Source organism: Neoarius graeffei, chromosome 28, assembly GCF_027579695.1.
Source record: "Neoarius graeffei isolate fNeoGra1 chromosome 28, fNeoGra1.pri, whole genome shotgun sequence".
Taxonomy (NCBI): domain Eukaryota; kingdom Metazoa; phylum Chordata; class Actinopteri; order Siluriformes; family Ariidae; genus Neoarius; species Neoarius graeffei.
Window position 1 is genome coordinate 44,589,702 of NC_083596.1, and position 23,343 is coordinate 44,613,044.

Sequence of the window (23,343 nt, forward strand, 5' to 3'; positions counted from 1 at the left end):
CGAGACCTACCTTATCTGCTGTAGAAAGAAAAACGTGAGGCAATCCTGACGGAAACCTGCACCACATTTTTAATTACTTGTCTTACTATGTTCATGACTGATTACTTGCTTTCCTGTGACGCTGTGGGTCAGTTACAAATGATGACACTAGTGATCGAACTGGAAGTTGTGTGGGTGTGTGAATGAGAGATGTGTGAGCCCCACCTGGCGGTCATTGGGCCCCACCTGTCCCGTGCGAGAGTCCGTGACCTCTTTGTACAGACTGATGTCCAGGTAGTAGCCGCTCTCGTTGGTCAGGAACAGGCGGATGGGGATCTGCTTGCCTGTGGGCGTGAGCCGGATGTTGATCTTCAGCTCGGCCTGGAGCACGCGCAGCTTCCAGAGCCGACTGCCGTAACGCATCACCATGGAGCGCACCGACTCCTCAATCTGACGCGCACAGAAACCACACGGTCTTAAATCTCGCAGTGAACACAGGCTTCAACGTGTCCAACATACAGTACTGATCAAAAACAAGATTCGCAACCTTTGAGGGATCCATGATGACGGTGGGGACAAAGTTGAGGAAGATGTGATTGCAGTCGGTGCGAACTGTGGTGTTGTTGAAGGCCACCTCCAGCTCGTCCATGGCTTCCAAGAGCAGCCGCTCAGCCTCGTTGTGCAGGTACTCGAAAGAGGCTTCCTAAAAAGCGCAACACACACACCAAGTTCTTTTCTGTGTAATCAAATCCAAACACAACACGTTCTTTACTTGCAAAAGTGACTAGGCGACGCTCAAAAAACAGACCTCTGTGCTTGTGTTTACCTTGGTGATGAGGTCTGAATGGCGGATGATGGCACGCACGAAGAAGCGATAGTCCGTGACCTCGGTGCCCACCTCCACGCGGGCGGCGCCCAGGTACAGGTGCATCTTGTGGTTGGCACACGGGATGGCGGTGAGCGCAAAGTTACGCATGCGGTTCAGTTCCAGCTGGAAAGCCAGCGCTGGCTCCAAGTGCCTGTAGATCCGGTCCTCTTCAAACTGAAAAAAACCCACAAAACCGTGGAAACCGAGTCACATACAACTTTCCTAGGAACATGCAAAGAGGGTGAAATTAGTTGTTTTAAATTTGGAGGAGTGTATGAGAGCAGAAAGTGGTGCTATGCACCCAACATCACCCCCCTCCCCTCCACTCCACTCCACTCCCCTCCCCCAGCGCTAATAGCAGGCTAGATTTAGTAAATGTAGGTAATCACAGCTAGCTAATGGACGTCATCTCTCTCAAATGGGCAAAATAATTAAAAAGTTCATTAAAGTAATGAGCTTTGGTGGAACCATTTTAGAAAACTATCACAGTCAGGAGGAGCCATTATCAACCATGATTGAGAGGCTATCAGAGAGAGTGCAAGCACAGGAGGGGAGGACTTTCTCTACTATAGCGTTATTTCTGTCTGGAAAAGAAAGAATGGTTTCATAATGGGTGGAAAAAAAAAAAGCCTTCTGAGTGTTCAACTTTCCTACCAAATGGTACGAGCACGAACACTTTTGATGAAGACATTCCAAATAATAGCTCTGCTACAACAAGATTAAAACAACAACTTTTATCCTTTACATGAAAAACAAGGTCACATGCTGGTTTAAAAATGGTCGACTGTGGAAAAGGTGACCCGGTGTCTGAAATGAAACTGACACTTTACCATCAGTCCCTCCTCTTCCTGTCTGGGAGAAGGATGAATTTGAGACAAAGACTGAACCACTGGACAATGGACTCATGTCTCAACTAGCAATAATTCAAACCTGGCAGTAAACTCAGGACGCAGAGCTGCCCTCAACAATATCTACATTTATTCATTTATACTCCCCCCCCCCCCCCCCCATTCCTTGCATCCATCCATCCTTCATTCCTCACGTTCATTTTTCTTTCCCCCTTTCTTCCTTCCTCTCCTACATCTTTTTTCTCCTTCCCTCCATTTCCTTTGTCTCCATTTTTTCATTCCTTTTTCCTTCCCATCTTCCCCCTTTCCCCCCCACTCATCTGTCCTTCCTTTGTTCCTTTATGCCTCCCTCCTGTTCTTTTTTCTTCCTTTCCCCTTCTTTCATTTCCTTCCTTCCTCACTTTCATTTTTCTTTCCCCCCCTTTCTTCCTTCCTTTCTTTCTTTTCCTTCTGTCCACCCGTCCCTTCCTTTCAACATTTTCCTTTATTTCTATGTCCCTCCTTCCTTCGTTCCATCTTTCCTTTCTCCTACCCTTTCTTTTTCCTTCCCTTCCTTCCTCCTTTTCACTCATCTGTCCTTCCTTTCCAGCCTCCCTTTGTTCCTTTATGCCTCCCTCCTGTTCTTTTTTCTTCCTTTCCCCTTCTTTCATTTCCTTCCTTCCTCACTTTCATTTTTCTTTCCCCCCCTTTCTTCCTTCCTCCTCTCCTTCCTTTCTTTTCCTTGTCTGCCCGTCCCTTCCTTTCAACATTTTCCTTTATTTCTATTTGTCCCTCCTTCCTTCGTTCCATCTTTCCTTTCTCCTACCCTTTCTTTTTCCTTCCCTTCCTTCCCCCTTTTCACTCATCTCTCCTTCCTTTCCACCCCCCTTTTTTCCTTTCTGCCTCCCTCCTGTTCTTTACTCTTCCTTCCTACCTTTCTTTCCTTTCCTTCTGTACCTTCTATTCCATTTATTTCTTCTGTTCGTCTGTCCTTACTTCCATCCTTCCTTCATTTTGCCTTTCTTTCTTGTTAGCTATTTCTTACAGTTTCTTTTTAAATTTAATCTTTTTTTTGACATCCTTTCTTTCAGAAGTTTTACTGCAGTTTGATAAACTTTAAACACGTCCTTAGAACTGATAATTATTTATTAAATATAAATATCTGGACCAGCCCATATAACTACAGTTGTTTGTGTCGTACTCCAAAACTGTAACCTTTTATCTGACCGCATCAAAAAAAATTTTTTTTAAATAAATAAAAAATTAAATTTCCAATGCAAGTAAAGTTACTCCGTGTCCAGGACCTTGTGGAAACACCAGGCCTTATTGTTTGTGGTTAAAAGAAAGCAAGAACATTCAATATAGTTTCTCACCTTGTCTCTTGCACGAAAGGTGAAAAATTTCGGGAACTCCCTCTGCATAAGAAAAATGAAACATCAGTGAACTGCATAACCCCAGAAACAAATCCAAAATCATTCAAGTGTTGTTAGTCTATGACTAAAAAGTCAAATTGTTTGGTGAGTCTGTCAACTGGGATCAGATCATGCTCCAATTATGAGTTAAGATGAGAACGGTATTTGTAGATCTGTTCTTTTCCATAAAATCACCCAGAAATACTCACATGGAACCTCTGGTCCACCTCATAGTTGATCTGTTTCCTGAAATCCTGTTAGTAACGATGTCAAGACAGCAAAAGAATGGAAAGAAGGAAAGAAAGAAAGAAAGAAAGACAGACGCAGTGGAACAGCTAGATTTGAGTCTGAATTAAAATTGGGTTTCCATCATTTCCATTCACATTTTTGGGTCATTTTAGTAAAAGCTCAGGCATGGATAAGAAGAACGGGACGGCGGGACAAAAACAAAGCCGTGCTACAACCTGAGGAAACGTAGTTCTCACCTTTTGAGCCACGAGGAAGGTGAGCCGCCGGATGCCGTGCTCAAACAGCACCGACTTCTGAAAAGCAAAAAGATTCCTGTCAAGAACTTTACAGGAGGCAAAGAGAAAAGCTTCAGAGTCTGTGGAGTCTGAAATGGGCCTACCTTGGACTGGGTGAACTCCCGGAACATGGCAGCCAAACTGTCGTCATCAATGTCACTGTCGGTCTTAATAGCAACGTTCAGGATGTGGATGGGTTCATCTTGTATGCTCTACAAACCAACAGGACACCTTAATGAACATGATGGAAAGTTCTCACAATTTTTACCCGTTTCAAGGGAACAGAGTTAACTAATTTTTCACTCTCAGATCTCCCCTTGAGCCAGACAATTCTAATTATCTCGCCCAGGATGGAGGAGTCCACCAGGGGGCGAGGTATTGTTTTCAGTGGGGTTTCTTTACGATATTACGAGAAAACGGCTGGACCAAGCTTCATGAAACGTTCAGGATAGATGGGCATTAGTCTCAAATAGAACCTTCAACATTTTGAGGGTCATCCGGTCAAGGTCACCAGAAAGGTCAAAATCATTTTTTTTGTGACTACTGCCTCATATAGAGGCGCTAGCGACTACGTCATCATGCTGTAACAATGTAACAATCGCGCACTGTGCATGCACACACGTGTTCTGATTAAAATGGCCGGCGAGTGTATATAATTCGGGTCACCATTCGAAATAAAACGGACTAAAGAAATCACTTTCAGACATGTTTATGCTTATTACAGAGGGAAAGTACGTTCCGCTGAGCTCTAGCGCCGGGCCATTTCCGGGAAATAAGAGTTTGGGTCAGTTCGGAGGTTTCGGTTTCGAAAACTGTAAGGGGTAAGAGTAGAATAATATAAAAAGTATAGACACTTGGTATATTTTACGTCTGTGATTTTTAAACTGTTAATTTTTGGATTGCACTTCATTTTTGTGGCTACTGCCTCATAGAGTAAATAATATACACACACACACACACACACACACACACTGTATGGACATGGTATCAGAAAACTATTTTATTTCTCAGCAGTAGCCACATGTACTCATAAGGTACCCATTCCCCCCCCGATATCTTCCCTCATATTAATCATAAGTGCTACCGGGTGAGGTTTGTTTTGCTTGGCAACACTCGTTTTTAATTGTTTAACGTTGTGTATTTTCAAAACGTGATAATCTGTATTGATAACCATAAGCTTTGAATTTAAACAAAAGACAGACAATGTTGGATTTCATTTAAATTCGTACATGAAGACAACAAGATAAGCTTAACCCTTCGTAGCATTTTATAGAAATTGACTTGGTTGACAGGAATGTAGCTCCAGCTACATTGGTATTAATGTTATATTGTCCACAGTTACACACACACAAACGGATTTTAAAAAGCGTGTCATTTTTGACGTGGTGAAGTTTTCCGTGAGTAGGTGTTTATTTAGCGCTTATGGAAGGAGTCTCCAGTCTCAGCACTTGGTAAATGGTATCTTCAACTTGTAGAGTTCCTCCTGTTCTTATACGGTGCGATGCTGGAGTTAAAATTCCTGCAAATCAACTTGAACGCCTGATGGAGATGCGCATTAGGTTGGCCAACAGGGCCGCTCACCTTGTTGTCTTCCTCTCCATACAGTACAGGGTTTCCCCCCTCAGGGAAGGAGGGGCTGGTGGGCGGAGAGTCCGAGAAACAGCTCAGGATATCGTTAATGTTTCTAAGAGGGGAAAGAAAAGATATAAAAAAAAAGTACAGAAAATTTAATATGTCCAATCAAAATACACTAAATCATGTCTCTAATTATTAAAGGAAAGGTCTTTCAATTACAGTGGGGCAAAAAAGTATTTAGTCAGCCACCAATTGTGCAAGTTCTCCCACTTAAAAAGATGAGAGAGGCCTGTAATTTTCATCATAGGTACACTTCAACTATGAGAGACAGAATGGGGGGGAAAGAATCCAGGAAATCACATTGTAGGATTTTTAATGAATTAATTGGTAAATTCCTCGGTAAAATAAGTATTTGGTCACCTACAAACAAGCAAGATTTCTGGCTCTCACAGACCTGTAACAACTTCTTTAAGAGGCTCCTCTGTCTTCCACTCGTTACCTGTATTAATGGCACCTGTTTGAACTCGTTATCAGTATAAAAGACACCTGTCCACAACCTCAAACAGTCACACTCCAAACTCCACTATGGCCAAGACCAAAGAGCTGTCAAAGGACACCAGAAGCAAAATTGTAGACCTGCACCAGGCTGGGAAGACTGAATCTGCAAAAGGTAAGCAGCTTGGTGTGAAGAAATCAACTGTGGGAGCAATTATTAGAAAATGGAAGACATACAAGACCACTGATAATCTCCCTCGATCTGGGGCTCCACGCAAGATCTCACCCCGTGGGGTCAAAATGATCACAAGAACGGTGAGCAAAAATCCCAGAACCACACGGGGGGACCTAGTGAATGACCTGCAGAGAGCTGGGACCAAAGTAACAAAGGCTACCATCAGTAACACACTACGCCGCCAGGGACTCAAATCCTGCAGTGCCAGACGTGTCCCCCTGCTTAAGCCAGTACATGTCCAGGCCCGTCTGAAGTTTGCTAGAGAGCATTTGGATGATCCAGAAGAGGATTGGGAGAATGGCATATGGTCAGATGAAACCAAAATAGAACTTTTTGGTAAAAACTCAACTTGTCATGTTTGGAGGAGAAAGAATGCTGAGTTGCATCCAAAGAACACCATACCTACTGTGAAGCATGGGGGTGGAAACATCATGCTTTGGGGCTGTTTTTCTGCAAAGGGACCAGGACGACTGATCCGTGTAAAGGAAAGAATGAATAGGGCCATGTATCGTGAGATTTTGAGTAAAAACCTCCTTCCATCGGCAAGGGCATTGAAGATGAAACGTGGCTGGGTCTTTCAGCATGACAATGATCCCAAACACACCGCCCGGGCAATGAAGGAGTGGCTTTGTAAGAAGCATTTCAAGGTCCTGGAGTGGCCTAGCCAGTCTCCAGATCTCAACCTCATAGAAAATCTTTGGAGGGAGTTGAAAGTCCGTGTTGCCCAGCGACAGCCCCAAAACATCACTGCTCTAGAGGAGATCTGCATGGAGGAATGGGCCAAAATACCAGCAACAGTGTGTGTGAAAACCTTGTGAAGACTTACAGAAAACGTTTGACCTCTGTCATTGCCAACAAAGGGTATATAACAAAGTATTGAGATGAACTTTTGTTATTGACCAAATACTTATTTTCCACCATAATCTGCAAATAAATTCTTTAAAAATCAGACAATGTGATTTTCTGGATTTTTTTCTCATTTTGTCTCTCATAGTTGAAGTGTACCTATGATGAAAATTACAGGCCTCTCTCATCTTAAGTAGGAGAACTTGCACAATTGGTGACTGACTAAATACTTTTTGCCCCACTGTATGTATGAATATATCTCAAACACAAACAATTATGCAGTTCTATAAAATAAAGGCGTGACAACTTTTTTTTTTTCCCCCCACATTCTACTGGACTAATGAGAACACACACAAATATCACCTGGTGAATTCCTGGAAGGAGCGGAAGGACACCATGGCTCCCATACGCTGACATGGCGGCGTGAAGGAGGTGTCCAGCAGAACGTCACTCACGCTGGCCACATGTGCCATTCCATAGTGGTTCAGGTTGGATGAGAAGGACATTCTGAGACCACAACACACACAAAATCAGTGGAGAAACCCTGTAATAAGCCCCTGTACCCCAAAAGATGCGAGTGAACGGCTTTGCGTCCTTAAGAGTTGCTTCAGCTTGAAATATTTTTTTTTTAAAAAGTCTTAAAACAATACTTATACAAGCAACCCATAAGGAGGCAAATTACAGTTGAAAAAAAAAAACATTAAACACCCCAAAAACAACACAGCTCTGTGTAAACCAGTCAAATTCTCATTTTAACCACAAGATGTTACCAAAATGAACCCTGACAAGAAAACAAACCAAAAGTCAAAATGGCACTTGGGAGATCCTTCATCATCCCTTATAGCCCATGTTCTTATCACCATTTCAACAATCCCAAGAGTTAGGGGAATCCTTCACCAGAAATTCCAGGATGATGAATAAATGCTAATTGCTTCCCATTAACATTAGCATGTTTAGCATTGTTGAGTGCAATGCCCTTATACTGCATTCAACAGTACCTTTAAAAGCTCTAACTTAGGCTACGTTTACACTAGACCGTATCTGTCTCGTTTTCTTCGCGGATGCACTGTCCGTTTACATTAACCCCCCTGAAAAAGCGGGGAAACGGGAATCCGCCAGCGTCCACGTATTCAATCTAGATCGTATCAGCTCCGGTGCTGTGTAAACATTGAGAATACGCGAATACGCTGTGCTGAGCTCTAGCTGGCGTCTCATTGGACAATGTCACTGTGACATCCACCTTCCTGATTCGCTGGCGTTGGTCATGTGACGCGACTGCTGAAAAACGGCGCAGACTTCCGCCTTGTATCACCTTTCATTAAAGAGTATAAAAGTATGAAAATACTGCAAATACTGATGCAAATACTGCCCATTGTGTAGTTATGATTATCTTTAGGCTTGCCATCCTTCCACTTGCAAGTAATAAGTGATATGCGCTGGGATCTCACACACAGCGGCTCAGTCCCGAATCGTGGCTTGTTCACTTCACTCGCGCGCTCTGTGAGCTGCGCAGGGCCGGAGTGCACACCCTCCAGAGGGCACTCGCTGTTCAGGGCGGAGTGATTTGGAGCGCAGGATGCCTGCGGAGCCGAGCGTATCCGCGTATTGGTGTTGCTGTGTGCACGGCTAACGGTTTTAGTGTAAACGCGAATCGTTTTAAGAACGTTAATCTGATGATCCGCTGATTCGACGTAATGTAAACGTAGCCTCAGTGAGTTGTTCTCATTCTATCTGTCCACAAGGTCATTAGATGGAGCTGTACTAGCCATAGACGTGGCATAGCTAGTCAAGGCAGTGCTTGCATCACCAGCTCTACGGTTAGCTGCTCTAGCTTTAGCTTTGTTGTCCAATAGTGGCGTGGAGAGTTTCCTGAGAGAACACGGGCACACAGTCACACGCCCGGCAAGGGGTACGTCCCAATTAAACGCAATAATTAAGACACTTAATTCAAACCCAGCATGATGCCTGGACCGTATTACACACAAACACAAAAATATGACATGCTAAATTAGTTTTGGAGTCCTAACATCACCCCAGACAGGCTTTAATTTTGAATGAATTTGCACAAAGTAGATTTTCTCTCTCTCTCTCTCTCTCTCTCACACACACACCATATACATATACTCAAAAAGTAGCATGGCCAAACATTGCTCTTAAATCTCAAAATTCGCTGCTCTAAAATCTTAATTCCACTCCCTCTTTATGTGGAAAACAATGCTTTAGTTAAAGCCAACGCAACATTTTTTTTTATATGGAGCACAAAAAAGCTAGCTAGAGACTGAAGCCATCTTGTTAGCTAGCATGTCGACATCAAGTCTGTTATGAAGTCAGTGTAAATGTTGAATGAGAGCAGAAATGAGGGGGGAGAAAAACTGTCAATATCGCTCTCAGATGTGTCAGGAGAACGCTAAAGAGAGACACTTTTCAGAATATTTACTCTTGAATACAAATTTCAGAGTATTCAGTGCAAAAGCTAGCCAACCGGCTAAGATCAGCTAACCTGACAGGATTTCTGTCAGTCATTCATAAAGGTTCAGGACTTACTACTACTGAAGCTAGCCAGCTGGCTAACAAGATAGGACAGGATGTGTGTCATATTCAGAACATTTACTGCTAAAACTAGCCAGCTAGCTAAGAAGAACTAAGCTGACTTGATTTCTGAGAGGACTTGGGTCATATTCATAAAGGTTTCAACTTACTACTGAAGCCAGAGAGCTGGCTAACAAGTTAAACTGACAGGGTTTCTGACAGGATTTGTGTCAGCCATTCATGAATGTTCTGACTAATGCTAAAACTAGCCAGCTAGTTAACAGGAGCTAAGCTAACGTGATTTCTGAGAGGATTCGTGTCATTCATAAATATTCAGAATATTTACTACGACAGCTATTTAACACTTGGCAGGATTTCTAAGAGATTGTAAATGTTCAGAATATTTACTGCTAAGGCTAGCTAGCTGTGTAACATGAGCTAATCAGACAGGATTTCTAAATTGTATTTATAAATGTTCAAAAATTTTTACCACTCAAGCTAGTCAGCTAGTTTACACGAGCTAACCTGACAGCATTTCTGAAAGGTTTTCCAAATCGTAAATATTTGTCGCGAAAACTAGCCAAACGACCAAAATGAGCTAACAGAATTTCTGAGAAGATTTCTTTCATATTAATAATGTTATCAATACAAAGCTAACCTGGTGACTAACACGAACTAATCTGACAGGATTTCTAAGTTACAGTCATGAACATTCAGTATATTTACTGCTAATCAGTTAGTGATCATGAACTAACCCGACAGGTTATAGGGAACTTCTCCTAAGTGTGCTAGCAAGAATTCAGCGATTCCGACTTAAAAACTAATTGAAGGGCGTGTCTCTGAGCCCATAGGAGAGGATGGCTGGGTGTTTGGCCAAACTGCTTTGAGACTACGTCCTCTAGATCTACATTTCTCGGTACAGACGGCTAGACAAATTGGATGACAGTAGAAAGAATGATTACTGTACCTGTTTAGAGTGGGGATGTTCCCTCTGCAATCAAATAACACTGATTACTGATCGGTTAGTGTCAGGCCAAGAAGGACAGGAGGCAGTCTCAAGTGCTACATGGTGCAACGCTAATTGCCACTTAAACATTTTACATTCTTCTTTAGTAGTTAAGAAGGAAAGATGAACACTTTTATAAACGCTCTCCTACTTTAAACATTCTAGGTGGTGTTTACATTAGACCGTATCCGTATCGTTGCGGATGCACTGTCCGTGCACATTAAAACGCCGGGAAACGACTCCACAGGCGGAACAGTTTGAATCCGCCAGGGCCCACGTATTCAACCCAGTACGTATCTGATCCGGTGCTGTGTAAACATTGAGGAACGAGGATACGCAGTGCTGAGCTCTAGCTGACGTTGTCATTGGACAACGTCACTGTGACATCCACCTTCCTGATTCGCTGGCGTTGGTCATGCCACGTTGGTCATGTGACGCGACTGCTGAAAAACCTTCTCCTCTTTAGTCCCAATGACACGGCGTCCCTGATTTCCATAAAGAACTTCAAATTTTGATTCTTATGCTCTCTCACACTCTCTCGCTCTCTCTTTCTCTCTCTCACACTCAATCTCTCACACACTATGTGCTTGCAAGTGGTGAGTGACTTGCGCATGCCCGATATGCACTGGGATCATGTGACGTGCCGTCTAATTAGTCATGTGATTAGCGTATCCGTGTATTGGCGTTGCTGTGTGCACGGGGAACGGTTTCGTTGCGGGCACAGAAATTTTGTGTGTGTACGCGAATCGTTTTAAAAACGTTAACCTGATGATCCGCTGATTCGAAATAATGTAAACAGGGCCCTAAAGTCACCAAACCCATACAACACTGGAGACTGTTTCCTCCTCCCTTGCACACACATGCAACATTCACAGCATTTCAAAAAAAAAAAGTCGATTCAAAAGGGTCAGAAGGTCAAGAGTTCTCATGCAATGAAACGAAACGTGAGAGCACATGCTTTACAAAACAGGAAGCAGCACATTGTAAAGTTTTTTTTTTTTTTTTAATTCAGGTTGTGCAAGTAGTTAAGCAAGGCTAATCAGAGTCAACATGCACAAATCTTATTGGTCCAGTTCAGTTATCAACCAGATGCAGAATCTTTTCTGGAACACTGATTAACTGAATTAAAAACACCACTATTAAAGCATTTGCCCTCATATAAAATGAATTAGTCACTCTTTTTGAAGTCATTGATAGAGAGCATACATCTTAATGCTGGAGGCAGAGCTTAGCTGATGTTTACGCAAAATTATCGCTCGGGCAATTCACCATTTCCCTTCATTACTACCCTCCTCCAAAGTGACAACAGAAAGTTGGAATGGAGTGGGATGAGGTAGAGTGGCATTTTAGAGGTATTTCAAAGTATGATCTTGGGACACCTGTTGGGATGCGACGTGGGAAGCATGAACTGAAATTCCACGATGCACGTGTTGTCCTTTAGCTGCCGGTGCTGGACGCTGTTGAGCTCATAGGCTATGTATGCTCTCCGGACATAGACCTGATAAAGAGAGACAGAAAAAAAAAAAAAGTCATCATGCTTGGGTGTTTAAAAAAAAAAAAAAAGTGAGAACGAAAATGATGTAACGCAAAAAGTCCTCCACATACCTCTAAGGCAGCCATTCGGACCACCTGGTTGCTGTGGTAGAAGAAGTTGGGCAACACGTCAAAGATGGACGTCTCAGATAGAATGAGTTTCTAGATAATGAAGAATGAAAAGGAAAATAATGCAACATCAAGTTGTCTTTTATCAACTGCTCAGAGATTAATGATGAAGGATTTAATGAACAGACTTTTAATAAACCCTCACGTTCAGTTTGGACACCCGTAAACCCTTCCAATCTTCCTTTGAGGATTGTTTGAATGGCAGATATGTAGGGTAAATAAAAAGAGATATTTTAGATCTGCCAAACTGAGCCAAACAAAAGTAGGAGTTTTCTAACAAAGTTCCACAAATGACCAGCAGATGGTGCCACAGTACAAGCCGTTCACCCAATAGACAGCGTGCTAGAAGTGTTTCAGCCATCTAAATTCTAGAGGTGTACCTGCAGGTTCTCGATGCAGAACTGATGGCCGTACATGTCGATGGCGGAGAGGAAGATGGACTCCACCTGGTTGTGGCGCAGTTCGTATGAAGGCAGGTGAGACGCGATCAGCACCTTAAAGCCAAACCCAGGAACTCTTTAGAGCTAATTTAAGCAGCTTTCACCGCTTTTGGTTTTGAAATTGGCTTAGTGTGTGTGGGTGTATTTGTGTATACCTGGCGGGCACGTAGAGCCACTTTGGCGTTGGTGGTCTTGCTGAGCTGCGTGAGCTCGGTAAGGATGGCCATGAGCTCATCGGTCAGCGTGGGGTCCCGCCCACACAACTGATCCTAAAGACAGACGGAGAGATCGAGAGAGACAAGATCAACTCTGAGCTACTGCACACTTACGTACCCCCCCCACTCTCGCTTATATCAGAATGCAAGTAATCAAAGGAACAGGACACTTGTTATCAATGTTGACTTCAACAAATAATTAACCCTGAAATAAGTAAAGAGCAGTGTCTCTCCCCAGGGATTTCAAATAGCATCCTGGTAAACTGTCATTTTGAAATAGCGTTTTGCTTCTTGAAATAGCGTCAAAATCCACACTGTGTGTTTCGCAAATACATTCAGTCGGTAAACAGGAAGTCGATGTGCGACAGACCTGAAAATGGTACACACGGTATCGAACCCCAAGCTGAAGCTCGGTACCAAATATCAAGCAGTTGTGATTTGTAGTTGCTGAGAAAAGTGTTATGACAAATTTGTAAATCCATGCTACATGTTTCGTAAATACATTCAGTTGGTAAACAGGAAGTTGATGTACAACAGACCCGAAAATGGTATACATGGTATAGAACCCCAAGCTGAAGTTTCATACCAAATACCAAGTGACTAAGACTACGTTCAGACTGCACCCTGAAACGACCCATATCCGATTTTTTTGCCCATATGCGACCTGTATCCGATTTGTTATTGACAATCTGAACGACACAGATCCGATTTTTTCACATGTGACCCAGGCCGCTTGGATATGTGGTCTTAAATCCGATATTTTCACGTGTGACTGCAGTCTGACCGGACAGGCCGCATTCATGCGACCTACACGTCATCAACAAGAGACAAACGTCACTATTCTGCGTTGGCTAATCCCGCCTCTTTGGTGGAAAACAACAACATTTGTACACTTTTCAGAATTTAAATAGACTTTTATAGAATTGATCAAGCCAATGGTGGATTTGGTAGGGACCTGGATGTTAAATCATCCTGTATTACAAGATTATAAGATTTGTTCTGGAAATTTCCAGTAATTTGACACCTTCGGTCTCATTAGTCTGCTGCCCACATTAATCAGATTATTGTGCGAGTTCCGCCGCCGCCACAAAAACCACATCGCCAGGTCTCGCCTCATCTCCATGCTTTACTTGCAAACTTGAAGAGTGCGCTTTTTTTTTTGTTTACGTATTACGTAGATGTGCTTATTATGTGTCAATTTGCGCATGCGGGACACTTTTGGGTCGTTTTCCGTTCATATTGGAGATCGCATACAAGTCTCATATAATTGGTAATGTGAACGGCCTAACAAAAAAATCGGATTTCACAACAAATCGGATATGGGTCGTTTTAGGTTGCAGTCTGAACGTAGTGTATGATTTGTGGTTGCTGAGAAAAAGGGTGTTTCAGACAGAGAGATGGACGGACAAAGGTAAACCAGTATACCCCCCCATAATAATAATAATAAAAAAAAAAACTCAAGCTGAAAGAGAAACGACTCATTTCTATACTGCATGTGTGAATGAAGGTGTGTACTCACGATCAGCATGGTGACCAGAGAGTTCTTTTTGGTGACTTGGGCATGGGAGAAGATGTAGTTAAGCACATTGGCCATGTCGCCTTTGTTCTCTTCTCGCAGCGCGAACACACACTTGTCATAGTGACCTGAATACACACAAAGAATTTCTATATATAAATTTTTCTTCATCATGCACACTCATGTCCATTTTGGACAAATATCTATGGCTTTTTTAAAGGGATTTGATGCACATTTTTTTAATGCAAAATTGCATTATTATGTGACTTTTAAAAGCTGATAAAAACTGACTTCCTAAGCAGACAGCAGATGTAATAGAAATCACTCTGCACTTTCAGACTAAACATTTCGATTTAAAAAAGGTCACCCGAGACATCAGAGAACATATTTAGCCTGAAAGGCTTGAATCCTTTCAGGAGACATTTATCTGAATACACAATTACTGCTGCATTCTCATGCAATCCTAGAATATGCAAATGCAGACCATACAACACCAAGGAGATGAAGGGGTTATTGATATTCATCGAGTGCTTCCATTTGAGGCATATAATTTAATACAGAATAAAACGTTCAATGCATCTAGATCTTCACTTTTATTTCGCGTGGATGAAGAAAAAAAACCCAGCTGGAGCAAAAGAAGAAGAGTGAAACCTCACCGTGCTGAAACTGCACCTCGACCTTCAGGTACTGCCTGAGTAAATCCATCACCACTGCCCTCATATGGCCGCGGATACCGCTGCGATATCTGTGGACGTGACGCAAACGCTCAGTCAGCGTCCAGATGATGCTTCTGAATACTTAAAAGTACACTTATACAAACAAAAGGTGCCAAAATTATTGCAACAACGGCTCTAAGATCATGTTCACGGTTAGAGTATCGGTTAACGGAAATAGATGTGTATGTTGTTACTGACTTCTGGACGAGCTGCACAATGCTCTGTGTGTTCATGAAGAAGACTTCGCGCTCCGACTTCCTGTTCAGTGTGGCCGCGTGGCTGTCCAGGATATTGGCAATCTGGCACAAAAATAAAGTTAAAAAAAAAAAAAACAACAACACAACAACACCCATTAACAAAACTGGAGCATTTTTAATTATAAAATAAAAATGAATGCCAAGTATTTAAAATATATATGCATACAAAATAAAATTGCATAACTAAAAAAAAAAAACCCAGTAGATTTCAGATGATAAAATAGTTGAAACATTTTTGTGAAATGTTCAGGAAAATTAATTTCCAACATGCAATTTCTAATATACAGTAAATATAAAATTAATTTAAAAAAAATAATTGATGTTAAGTAAAAATGGAGTATTGGTACAAATAAATTGACAAAATAAAAATGGATCTTGGGTTTAAAAAAAAAAAGATTTTTAAAATAAATCCATAAAAATGGATGTTACATAAAAATGAAGTGTTTTTAAAAAGTGATGCTTACAGAGAGAGAGAGAGAGAGAGAGAGAGAGAGAGAGAGAGAGAGAGTGTGTGTGTGTGTACACCTGTTGGCTGGGGAACTGGCAGAGCACAGAGGTGATGTTACTTGCGTACTGTGCCATCTCCTTCTTGATGGCCTTCTCTACAGCAGGGGGGATTCGACCCGATACACTCGTCATGATGTCCTGCAGCTCCAGCAGGGGCAGTGATGGATCCCGCAGGGTCTTCATCAGCCGCTCCACCCACTCTTTCAACTGAGGACACACACACACAGTGTTGTATTAAGATTAGTATTAACAGTATTGTATTACAAACGTGTATAAAGGAGATACCATGATATTGGGCCATTTTATGAGAGAATGTGTGTGTGTCTTACTTTGGCACTGAAGAAGGGTTCGGGCAGGCAGTAGCCATTCATGATGTGCACCAGGTGGTCGAGAGTGTTGTGGAAAACTCTGTGCAGTTTTTCCCCTCGGAGAGCCACAGCCTGAACGCTGGGCAGTGCTCCAGTATGCAGCTCCGCCTAGACCCCCCCACACACACACCCCAAATCAGCTGTACACCTTCCTATCCCTCTGAGTCTCAACACATCCTGATTTTGCCAAGTAACAGAAGTCACTATACACGAGGCCGGAGCTTAACTTCAATTTAATTAGCCAATTAAATCATGTGACGAGCAGCAATGCAAACCAGTTTAAAAAGTTTACCTGCTGCACTCTGCTGGGATCATCCAGCTGTAGTTTGGCTATAACGCAGCCTGGCTCCAGCACAGCGCCTGCTCGCTTTACGTAGTGAATACATCCTGATTCTACTGCGGTTAGAGTCATCACCATCTTCATCACCTGGAGCATGCGCGCGCACACACACACACACACACTTCCAATGTTGTCTCTGCATCACATGATGGAGAAAGCTACTTAAGTCACTCAGTACGTTTACATGCACATCCAAATCGAGCTGCTGTCGGTAATCGAGCTAAGGGTCCCAGCAGGGGTGCCAGAGAAATCCAATCCTACATGCACACAAGGAAATCGAGCTATTGTGAGGGGTACATTGTGCACCCGAGCCACAGGTGGCGCTACACGCCCCATCGTGTTGGTACACTTCCGGTTGTCGTCATGAAGAAAAGCTATTCAAGAGTGTAAACAAAGTTATCAGTTCCGTGTTCTCCATTGCACGTTTTTCTCCCGTCCATGAATTTTAATATATTCAACTCCTTAAGCTGAATGAGCATGAACTCTGTCTCCTCATTGCTCCAGAAGTGCAAGTTTCTGCTTGCCATTTTCTCTTCTTCGTTTGTTCCTCCTGACCTCTTCTGCTGCTCGCTACGACTGTTGTCATGCCGACCGAGGCTGTCGTGTTTCCCGCTTGTGGTCTCGTCACTTCCGGAAGGGGCAGTGCTGAAGTAAGTAGCTCAACTACGTAGCTCGATAGGATTTACATGCACTAAGTAGCTCGGCAAAAATCGCATAATCTAGGTCGTGTAGCTCGATTACGAGAAATCAAGTTCGGTTCGATTTCAGCCGAGCTAAGGTGTTTCCATGGCATTTAGAACTTCGATTTCAGTCGAGCAACGGCAGAAATTCGATTTTCTCTATGTGCATGTAAACGCACTGACTAAAAAAAAAAAAAAAAAAAAGACTATTTTTCCAGGTTTGTCGCTACTTAAAGGAGCGGTGAATAACTTTTCATGATCTAGTTTGCTGCTAGAAATGTGTTATTTCAAAATACATTTGTGCTGGACATCATGCCCACATCTGGATTAATTTGAGGAGCAGTTCAATTACATCAAATGAGTAGATGCTAAATCCAACACCACAGTTCTGAATAATATTTCAGGCTTTTGACAGTGACGGGCAGCAGCGCAACACCATGGTTTTAGTGATTATTTTTCTACTGACTCAATAACACTGATTAAAAACAAACAAACAAAAAAAACTACAGCAGCTTTAAATTTCAAAAGTCAAAGTTCTAGTGCTTCAAGCACTTCACTCATCATGTATGAAACCTGCATATGTACACACCCACACAGAAAACACTACTGGTACTACAGCAATACCACAAAAACCACATGTAGTTGCAGCACTTCACCCACACATACCTCGATTTCAGCGTAGCACTGGCCCGCGAACACATGGCCCCCGTCCTCTACGGTGTACTGGATGAGTTTACCAGCAGACGGAGAGCGCAGCAGTGATGGATCGTTCTCCTTCTCAAACACACAAGTCTTATTACCAATGGTGATGCGATACCTACAAGACCAGAGAGCGCACACTGAAAACACACATCTACAGCGACAGGAGGTCTTACTGGTCCAAAATCCTACCACTCGAACCCAAACAGAAGCTAAAGTAACAGTCGCACCGGTCCACCTCCTCCTTCATGTAGGTGGTGTAGCTGCTCCCGTCGTAGGACAGCAGCAGGCCGCCGTCGCTGAGCCGGTGTACGTCCACCTCCACTGACGAGTTGTTCATGATGAGCACGTAGGAGTTCACAGACTGGCGAGTCACCTTCAGGACATATTTCACGCCCTCGTAGATGAGCTCAACATCGACCGTGTTCAGTAGTGTGTGTGCTGCCAACACCTGACCCCTGCAGAGAGAGGGAGGGGGAAAAAAAAGGGAAGGAAGGACAAAAAGAAAAAGAAAGTAAGGAAGGGACAAAGAAAAACAGAGAAGGAAAGAAAAGGAAGAACAAATGAAAAAAGGGAAGAAAGACAAAAGGAAAGAATGAAATGCAGAAAAGGGAAGGAAGGAAGAGAAAGGAAGGACAAAAGAAAGAAAGAAAGAAAGAAAGAAAGAAAGAGAAAGAAAGAAAGAAAGAAAGAAAGGGATAGAGGGACGAGGACAAAAATATGAAGGAAGGAAAAAAGGAGGAATGCAAGCAAGGGAGAAAAGAACAAAAAGCAGGAAAGGGAAGGAAGGAACAAAATGATGAAAAGCAGAAAAGATGGGAAGGAATGAAGGGCATGGTAAACAGAAGGACCAAAAGCGAGATATTTGAAACACCGTGCACGTTTATAAAAGTGCTTTCAGGCCGAGAAGACCGTAGCAACGTCTCACCTCTCGAGAGAATGCAGGAAGTTGGACACGCTGTTCCTGAAGTTTACATCCGCTACATGCAGGGCACCGCTCACTATCCCCAGAATGGTGTCTGGACGCTCAGCCTGCATGAGACCGACAGAAGGAGAGCGGGAAAGACGGATGGTAAGGAAATGAAGTCGGAATGTGAAATGGAAAAAAAACAAAACCCAGGTTATGTCTGGTGAAATAACTGAGTGTGTAAAAGGTATTGGGAGTAATCCAGCAGAGGGTTATAGCGGAGTAAAAACCATCATGGTGTAAGAATCTGTACCTGCATTTTCTCAGAGATGAGTCGGTCCAGCCAGCCGGTGTCGATGCTGTTGTGCTGGAAGCTCTCAGTTTCCAGCAGTTTGATCAGATACTCCACTGTGGTCCTGAAGTCTCCTCTGATCGAGAGCTCCTTCAGAGCCACCACCATGTTCCTGATGGAAAAAAAAAAAAAGATGATTATGGGAAAGATGTTAAATACACACTGCACGTGATTTTCCATATTACTACAATTACACACACACTTAGAGTTACAATATTATAATGAAAGTGTACATACGAGATGGCCTCTTCACGGTTTTCCCCCCAGGAGAAGCAGTGACCGAACTGCGAGTCGGCAAACTCGTGCAACCCTCCAGCTGCGGCCACGCTGAAGTAACCCCACACGTTCTTATTGCTGCGGAAATTCAGCTCCTGCACCGTGCCCGAGCTCGGCTTAAAACCCTGAGGGGGGAAAAAAAAAAAAAAACGTTTCTCCTCATATCCAGTTACAGCAATAAATAATCTTAATTGGCCTCACAAGGTGTGTTTAATGAAGCCTCAATATATTCATATGCGCGCAAGCGCACACACACACCTCATCTGGGTTCTCACTGGTGATGCGAGCTGCGATAACATGCCCTCGTGGAGACGGGGAGGTAGAGAGCGCCTCAAAGTCGATGGGGGAGTCTCCCCACGGCTGCACACCGTACAGCATGCGGATATCCTTGATGCGGTGCAGAGGGATGCCCATGGCAATCTGACACACACACACACACACACACACACACAAAAATAAAAATAATAATAATCATCCACTTTCACATACTGGAAGAAAAACACTAGTTGACATCTGTAATTAAAACGTTATTATTATGGTTTCTATAGTAACGACTTGTACGGTAGAGGTTCTGTGTACTCTAATGCTACTAGGGATGTTAACCGATGACCGTATGACCGGTGGTTGACTGAATCAACGTCAACCGGTTAATTTTTTTTTGGTTGTCGGTTAAAAAAAAAAAAAATCGTCTTGAAGCTGCCGATTTTGGAGCGGAGAACCTGGAATTCTGTGTTGTAAACGCTTGGGGCATGCCATGCGGTGTAAGGACGACAGCTGACAAATCAGAAACACCCATTCAGTCATGTCCCGCCCTCCCACCCCAGTTGAAGACAGCCGCCACTTGGCGAGAGAAAAGTGTAGACACAGGATTTTTAGCTTACAAATTACTATTCTGTTTTTTTTAAAAAAATTATTATTAGAAGGCACATGGAGTTTAGTCCTGCCTTGGCCAGTGCATTCTGAAAGTATGTTTCGGTCTGTAGCCAACAATGCATGTTACTGCAGATCATATCTCTCCACACAAACTAAAGGCGCAGATGCCGACTTTTTCACGGCTGAATCGTGCAGATCCGATTTTTTTTTTAAGGGGGGGGGCGTTGGAGTGTCTGAATAATTTCATCAGAGTAAATTCTGTATTAAAATTACTAAATAAGTAAATGCCGTAGAAATTATTAAGACACTCCAACGCCCCCCCCCAAAAAAAATCGGATCTGCACGATTCAGCCGTGAAAGCCAAAAGGCGCGCCATTTGCATCCCTGTTAAACTCATAGGTTAACCGACTTTAACCGGCTAATGAGGCTCGGTGGTCAGTCAAGATTTTTTTTTAGTTTTCGCCATCCCTAAATGCTACCAATAAATATTTTCTTTATTAAAAAAACAAATATAATCCTTGATATGGTGATGTTTTCTGTGACATTTACAGAAGGAGTCTCCAGCTTTTGGGTTTTTTTTTGGTCTTAACTTCAAAGCAAAGTGAGGAAACTAACATTTTGGTACTAACACAACAGCCACATGCAAGACATGGTCTATAACATTGAATGTAGCTATAAATGGATAAAAAGTACCACTTGTCTTTATTCTTTAATAAATAAAAGAACTCCAATCGCTGACAAACCACTGTAGTATAACAGGAATTAAATACAGTACGTCAAGGCACGATGTTTAAGGAAAATAATCAACTTCAGGATATTAACTCCGATTCCCACTGGACCGCATCACATCACCCTGAACTATTATTAATGCTTAGTTTATTACCATATGAATATTATATCAGTCGGTTATCACAAGTCAGATTTCATGTCGGTCAGTATGTCGAACAAAAGACGTCTCGTCTGCACCAAACTGCCTCACATCTTAATTTTTTCCTCTTATTTACGTAATTATTATTTGCTGTAATACTACTGCACTGTGATTCCTTCTTCTATCTCAGAGTGTGTGATGTAAGAGCGTTAACCCTTCCCCCAAACACACACTGACCGCTGTCGCCTCGCTGACCTACATACATGCAGCACAATAGAGTGCGTGCGTGCAAGCAAACAAGCGCTTGTGAAGACTATTGCAAGACAAAGTGATAACACACCCACGCTGACCCACCTTATATGTACACTTACATATTACTACACAGAACAAAGCAACACACACTCACTCTCACACACACACACCTGGAGCTGGGCGGCAGGCAGGTTCACATCAGCCACCATCTCGGTGCAGGGATGTTCCACTTGCAGACGTGGGTTCAGCTCCAGGAAATAAAAACTGCCGTCCTGACTGTAGAGATATTCGACTGTTCCTGCGCTGACGTAGCCGACCATCTTAGCCAGTTTCACTGCACACTGAAAGGAACACACACACACACACTTCACTAACTGCTTCTAATACTTCACATGACAAATCCATAACATATGAGCAATGACTATACCAACAATGTTATACTTTTTTTTTTTTTTACAACTATAGAGGTTTTCGACCTGACGTCATAGGGTCACGTGATACTGTTTACGCCGGCATTTTGGAGGTCAAACAAAGCCACGCTTATCAGCAAACAACGCTTGTAATATCCATCTTCTTCATCGCTTACTTCAGGGATGTGATTTGGGGCTGGTGAAATTATCTGAAAATTTTAGCCGGGGGTCTGGGGGCCACAGGCCCCCAGCTGGTCCAGGGCAGCGCCCTGGTGGGGGGACAAGGGGGGAAGCCCCCCGAAGCTCCTGGGTTTTGGGGTTTTCTGACTTAAAAATTGTACTAAAATGGCAAGCAAAACACACAAGAAAAAAACTTGTCATGATTAACAAATTCAAGCCAATTTAATGGTCAACATGCAACTCTGACACACACACACACTCTCGCTCACTCGCGCGCGCGCGCGCACACTCTCTCGCGCTCTCTCTCTCTCACTCGCTCGCTCTCTCTCTCTCTCACTCGCGCACTCTCTCTCTCTCACTCGCGCGCACACACACACTCACTCTCTCTCTCTCACACACACTCTCACACACACCCCAAAGAACCAGCGCGGCAGGGCCCGCTAGCCCCATGCCTTGGGACGTAATTCGCCCCGAGGCGAGCCGCGGCGCTCCGCTTAGGTTTCGTTTCTATCCCGGGCTCCAGCCCGACTTTGGACGCTCGTAGCTCGGGCAGGGGAGGTCCCAGTATCCCCAAACTTGACAGCCAGAGACCTCTGCCCTCTCCCCAAAGAACGAAATCGCTGAACAAATGTCTCACAGTCTCATGTCCAACGTCTGTAGCAACCTCTTTCTCCGACCATTCCCAGCGGGACTTGTTTTTCACTATTCTGCCGATTTCTTTAACTCGATTTGCATCTTTACGCTCGATCACGGAGGCTGCCATCTTTCAACTCTGTTTGAAGCGAGCTTACGTACAGCTATCTAACAAGCGTGTTCATTGGTTGTTACAGAGCGATGGGCCAATCACGTACCTCGTTTCATCTCAATGACGCAATTGCGTAAATGACGTAATTACGTCAATGAGATGAAACGAGGTACATGATTGGCCCATCGCTCTGTAACAACCAATGAATGAGCTCGCTTCAAACAAAGAGTTGAAAGATGGCAGCCTCCGTGATCGAGGCGTAAAGATGCAAATCCGAGGCTGCCATCTTTCAAACAAAGTCGGAACGAATAGGATACGAATGTGGATTTGAGGGAAAAATCGGAAACATTTTTTTTTTTCAAGTTTTGAGGTGAAAAAAGTGGAATTCCGCGAATTCGCGGAAAAATCACATCCCTGTTACTTTTATCGTAGAATGCCTGTTGTGTGTTGTGCAGTTAGCTGCCACAACAGAAGAGGGGATAAACCTGGATTAACGTTCCATAGGTTCCCGGCCGATCGACAGCATCGCGAAAAGTGGATCGCAGCGATCAGGCGAGAGAATTGGCAGCCCACCGAACACACGCGTTTGTGTGGCGAACATTTTGTCTCTGGTAACTTTTCCAAAAGTTTAAAGATATCGTATACGAGATAAATGACAAATTATACATGTAGCCTAGCACCTAGCCTACACGTAAGCCCTGTTAGGCGGTGTTCAGGCTACCTGGCACCTAGCCCCACTAGTCAGGCTATGATGGTTTTATCTTTATACATCCGTGGTTTTATA

General features: G+C 43.3%; 1 protein-coding gene across 5 annotated transcripts in view; it reads right to left on the reverse strand.

The window, feature by feature from the left end:
* Positions 1-23,343, reverse strand: part of acaca (acetyl-CoA carboxylase alpha) — a 78,814-nt gene that overhangs the window by 31,263 nt on the left and 24,208 nt on the right. The window contains exons 11-38 of one of the 5 annotated variants that reach the window (XM_060913056.1): positions 21,395-21,565; positions 19,490-19,651; positions 19,193-19,356; positions 18,917-19,067; positions 18,625-18,728; positions 17,927-18,154; positions 17,664-17,814; positions 16,270-16,404; positions 15,939-16,085; positions 15,628-15,816; positions 15,044-15,144; positions 14,786-14,874; positions 14,133-14,257; positions 12,554-12,667; positions 12,339-12,452; positions 11,902-11,991; positions 11,676-11,794; positions 10,258-10,281; positions 8,496-8,630; positions 7,125-7,271; positions 5,192-5,294; positions 3,715-3,822; positions 3,572-3,628; positions 3,296-3,340; positions 3,048-3,089; positions 806-1,021; positions 527-682; positions 205-429 (exon numbers count right to left, since the gene is read on the reverse strand). In XM_060913056.1, coding sequence (XP_060769039.1) covers positions 205-429; positions 527-682; positions 806-1,021; positions 3,048-3,089; positions 3,296-3,340; positions 3,572-3,628; positions 3,715-3,822; positions 5,192-5,294; positions 7,125-7,271; positions 8,496-8,630; positions 10,258-10,281; positions 11,676-11,794; positions 11,902-11,991; positions 12,339-12,452; positions 12,554-12,667; positions 14,133-14,257; positions 14,786-14,874; positions 15,044-15,144; positions 15,628-15,816; positions 15,939-16,085; positions 16,270-16,404; positions 17,664-17,814; positions 17,927-18,154; positions 18,625-18,728; positions 18,917-19,067; positions 19,193-19,356; positions 19,490-19,651; positions 21,395-21,565 — 3,612 coding nt within the window. The remainder of the gene's footprint in view (positions 1-204; positions 430-526; positions 683-805; positions 1,022-3,047; positions 3,090-3,295; positions 3,341-3,571; positions 3,629-3,714; positions 3,823-5,191; positions 5,295-7,124; positions 7,272-8,495; positions 8,631-10,257; positions 10,282-11,675; positions 11,795-11,901; positions 11,992-12,338; positions 12,453-12,553; positions 12,668-14,132; positions 14,258-14,785; positions 14,875-15,043; positions 15,145-15,627; positions 15,817-15,938; positions 16,086-16,269; positions 16,405-17,663; positions 17,815-17,926; positions 18,155-18,624; positions 18,729-18,916; positions 19,068-19,192; positions 19,357-19,489; positions 19,652-21,394; positions 21,566-23,343) is intronic. The other 4 variants (XM_060913053.1, XM_060913052.1, XM_060913055.1 and 1 more) reach the window with 4 other exon arrangements.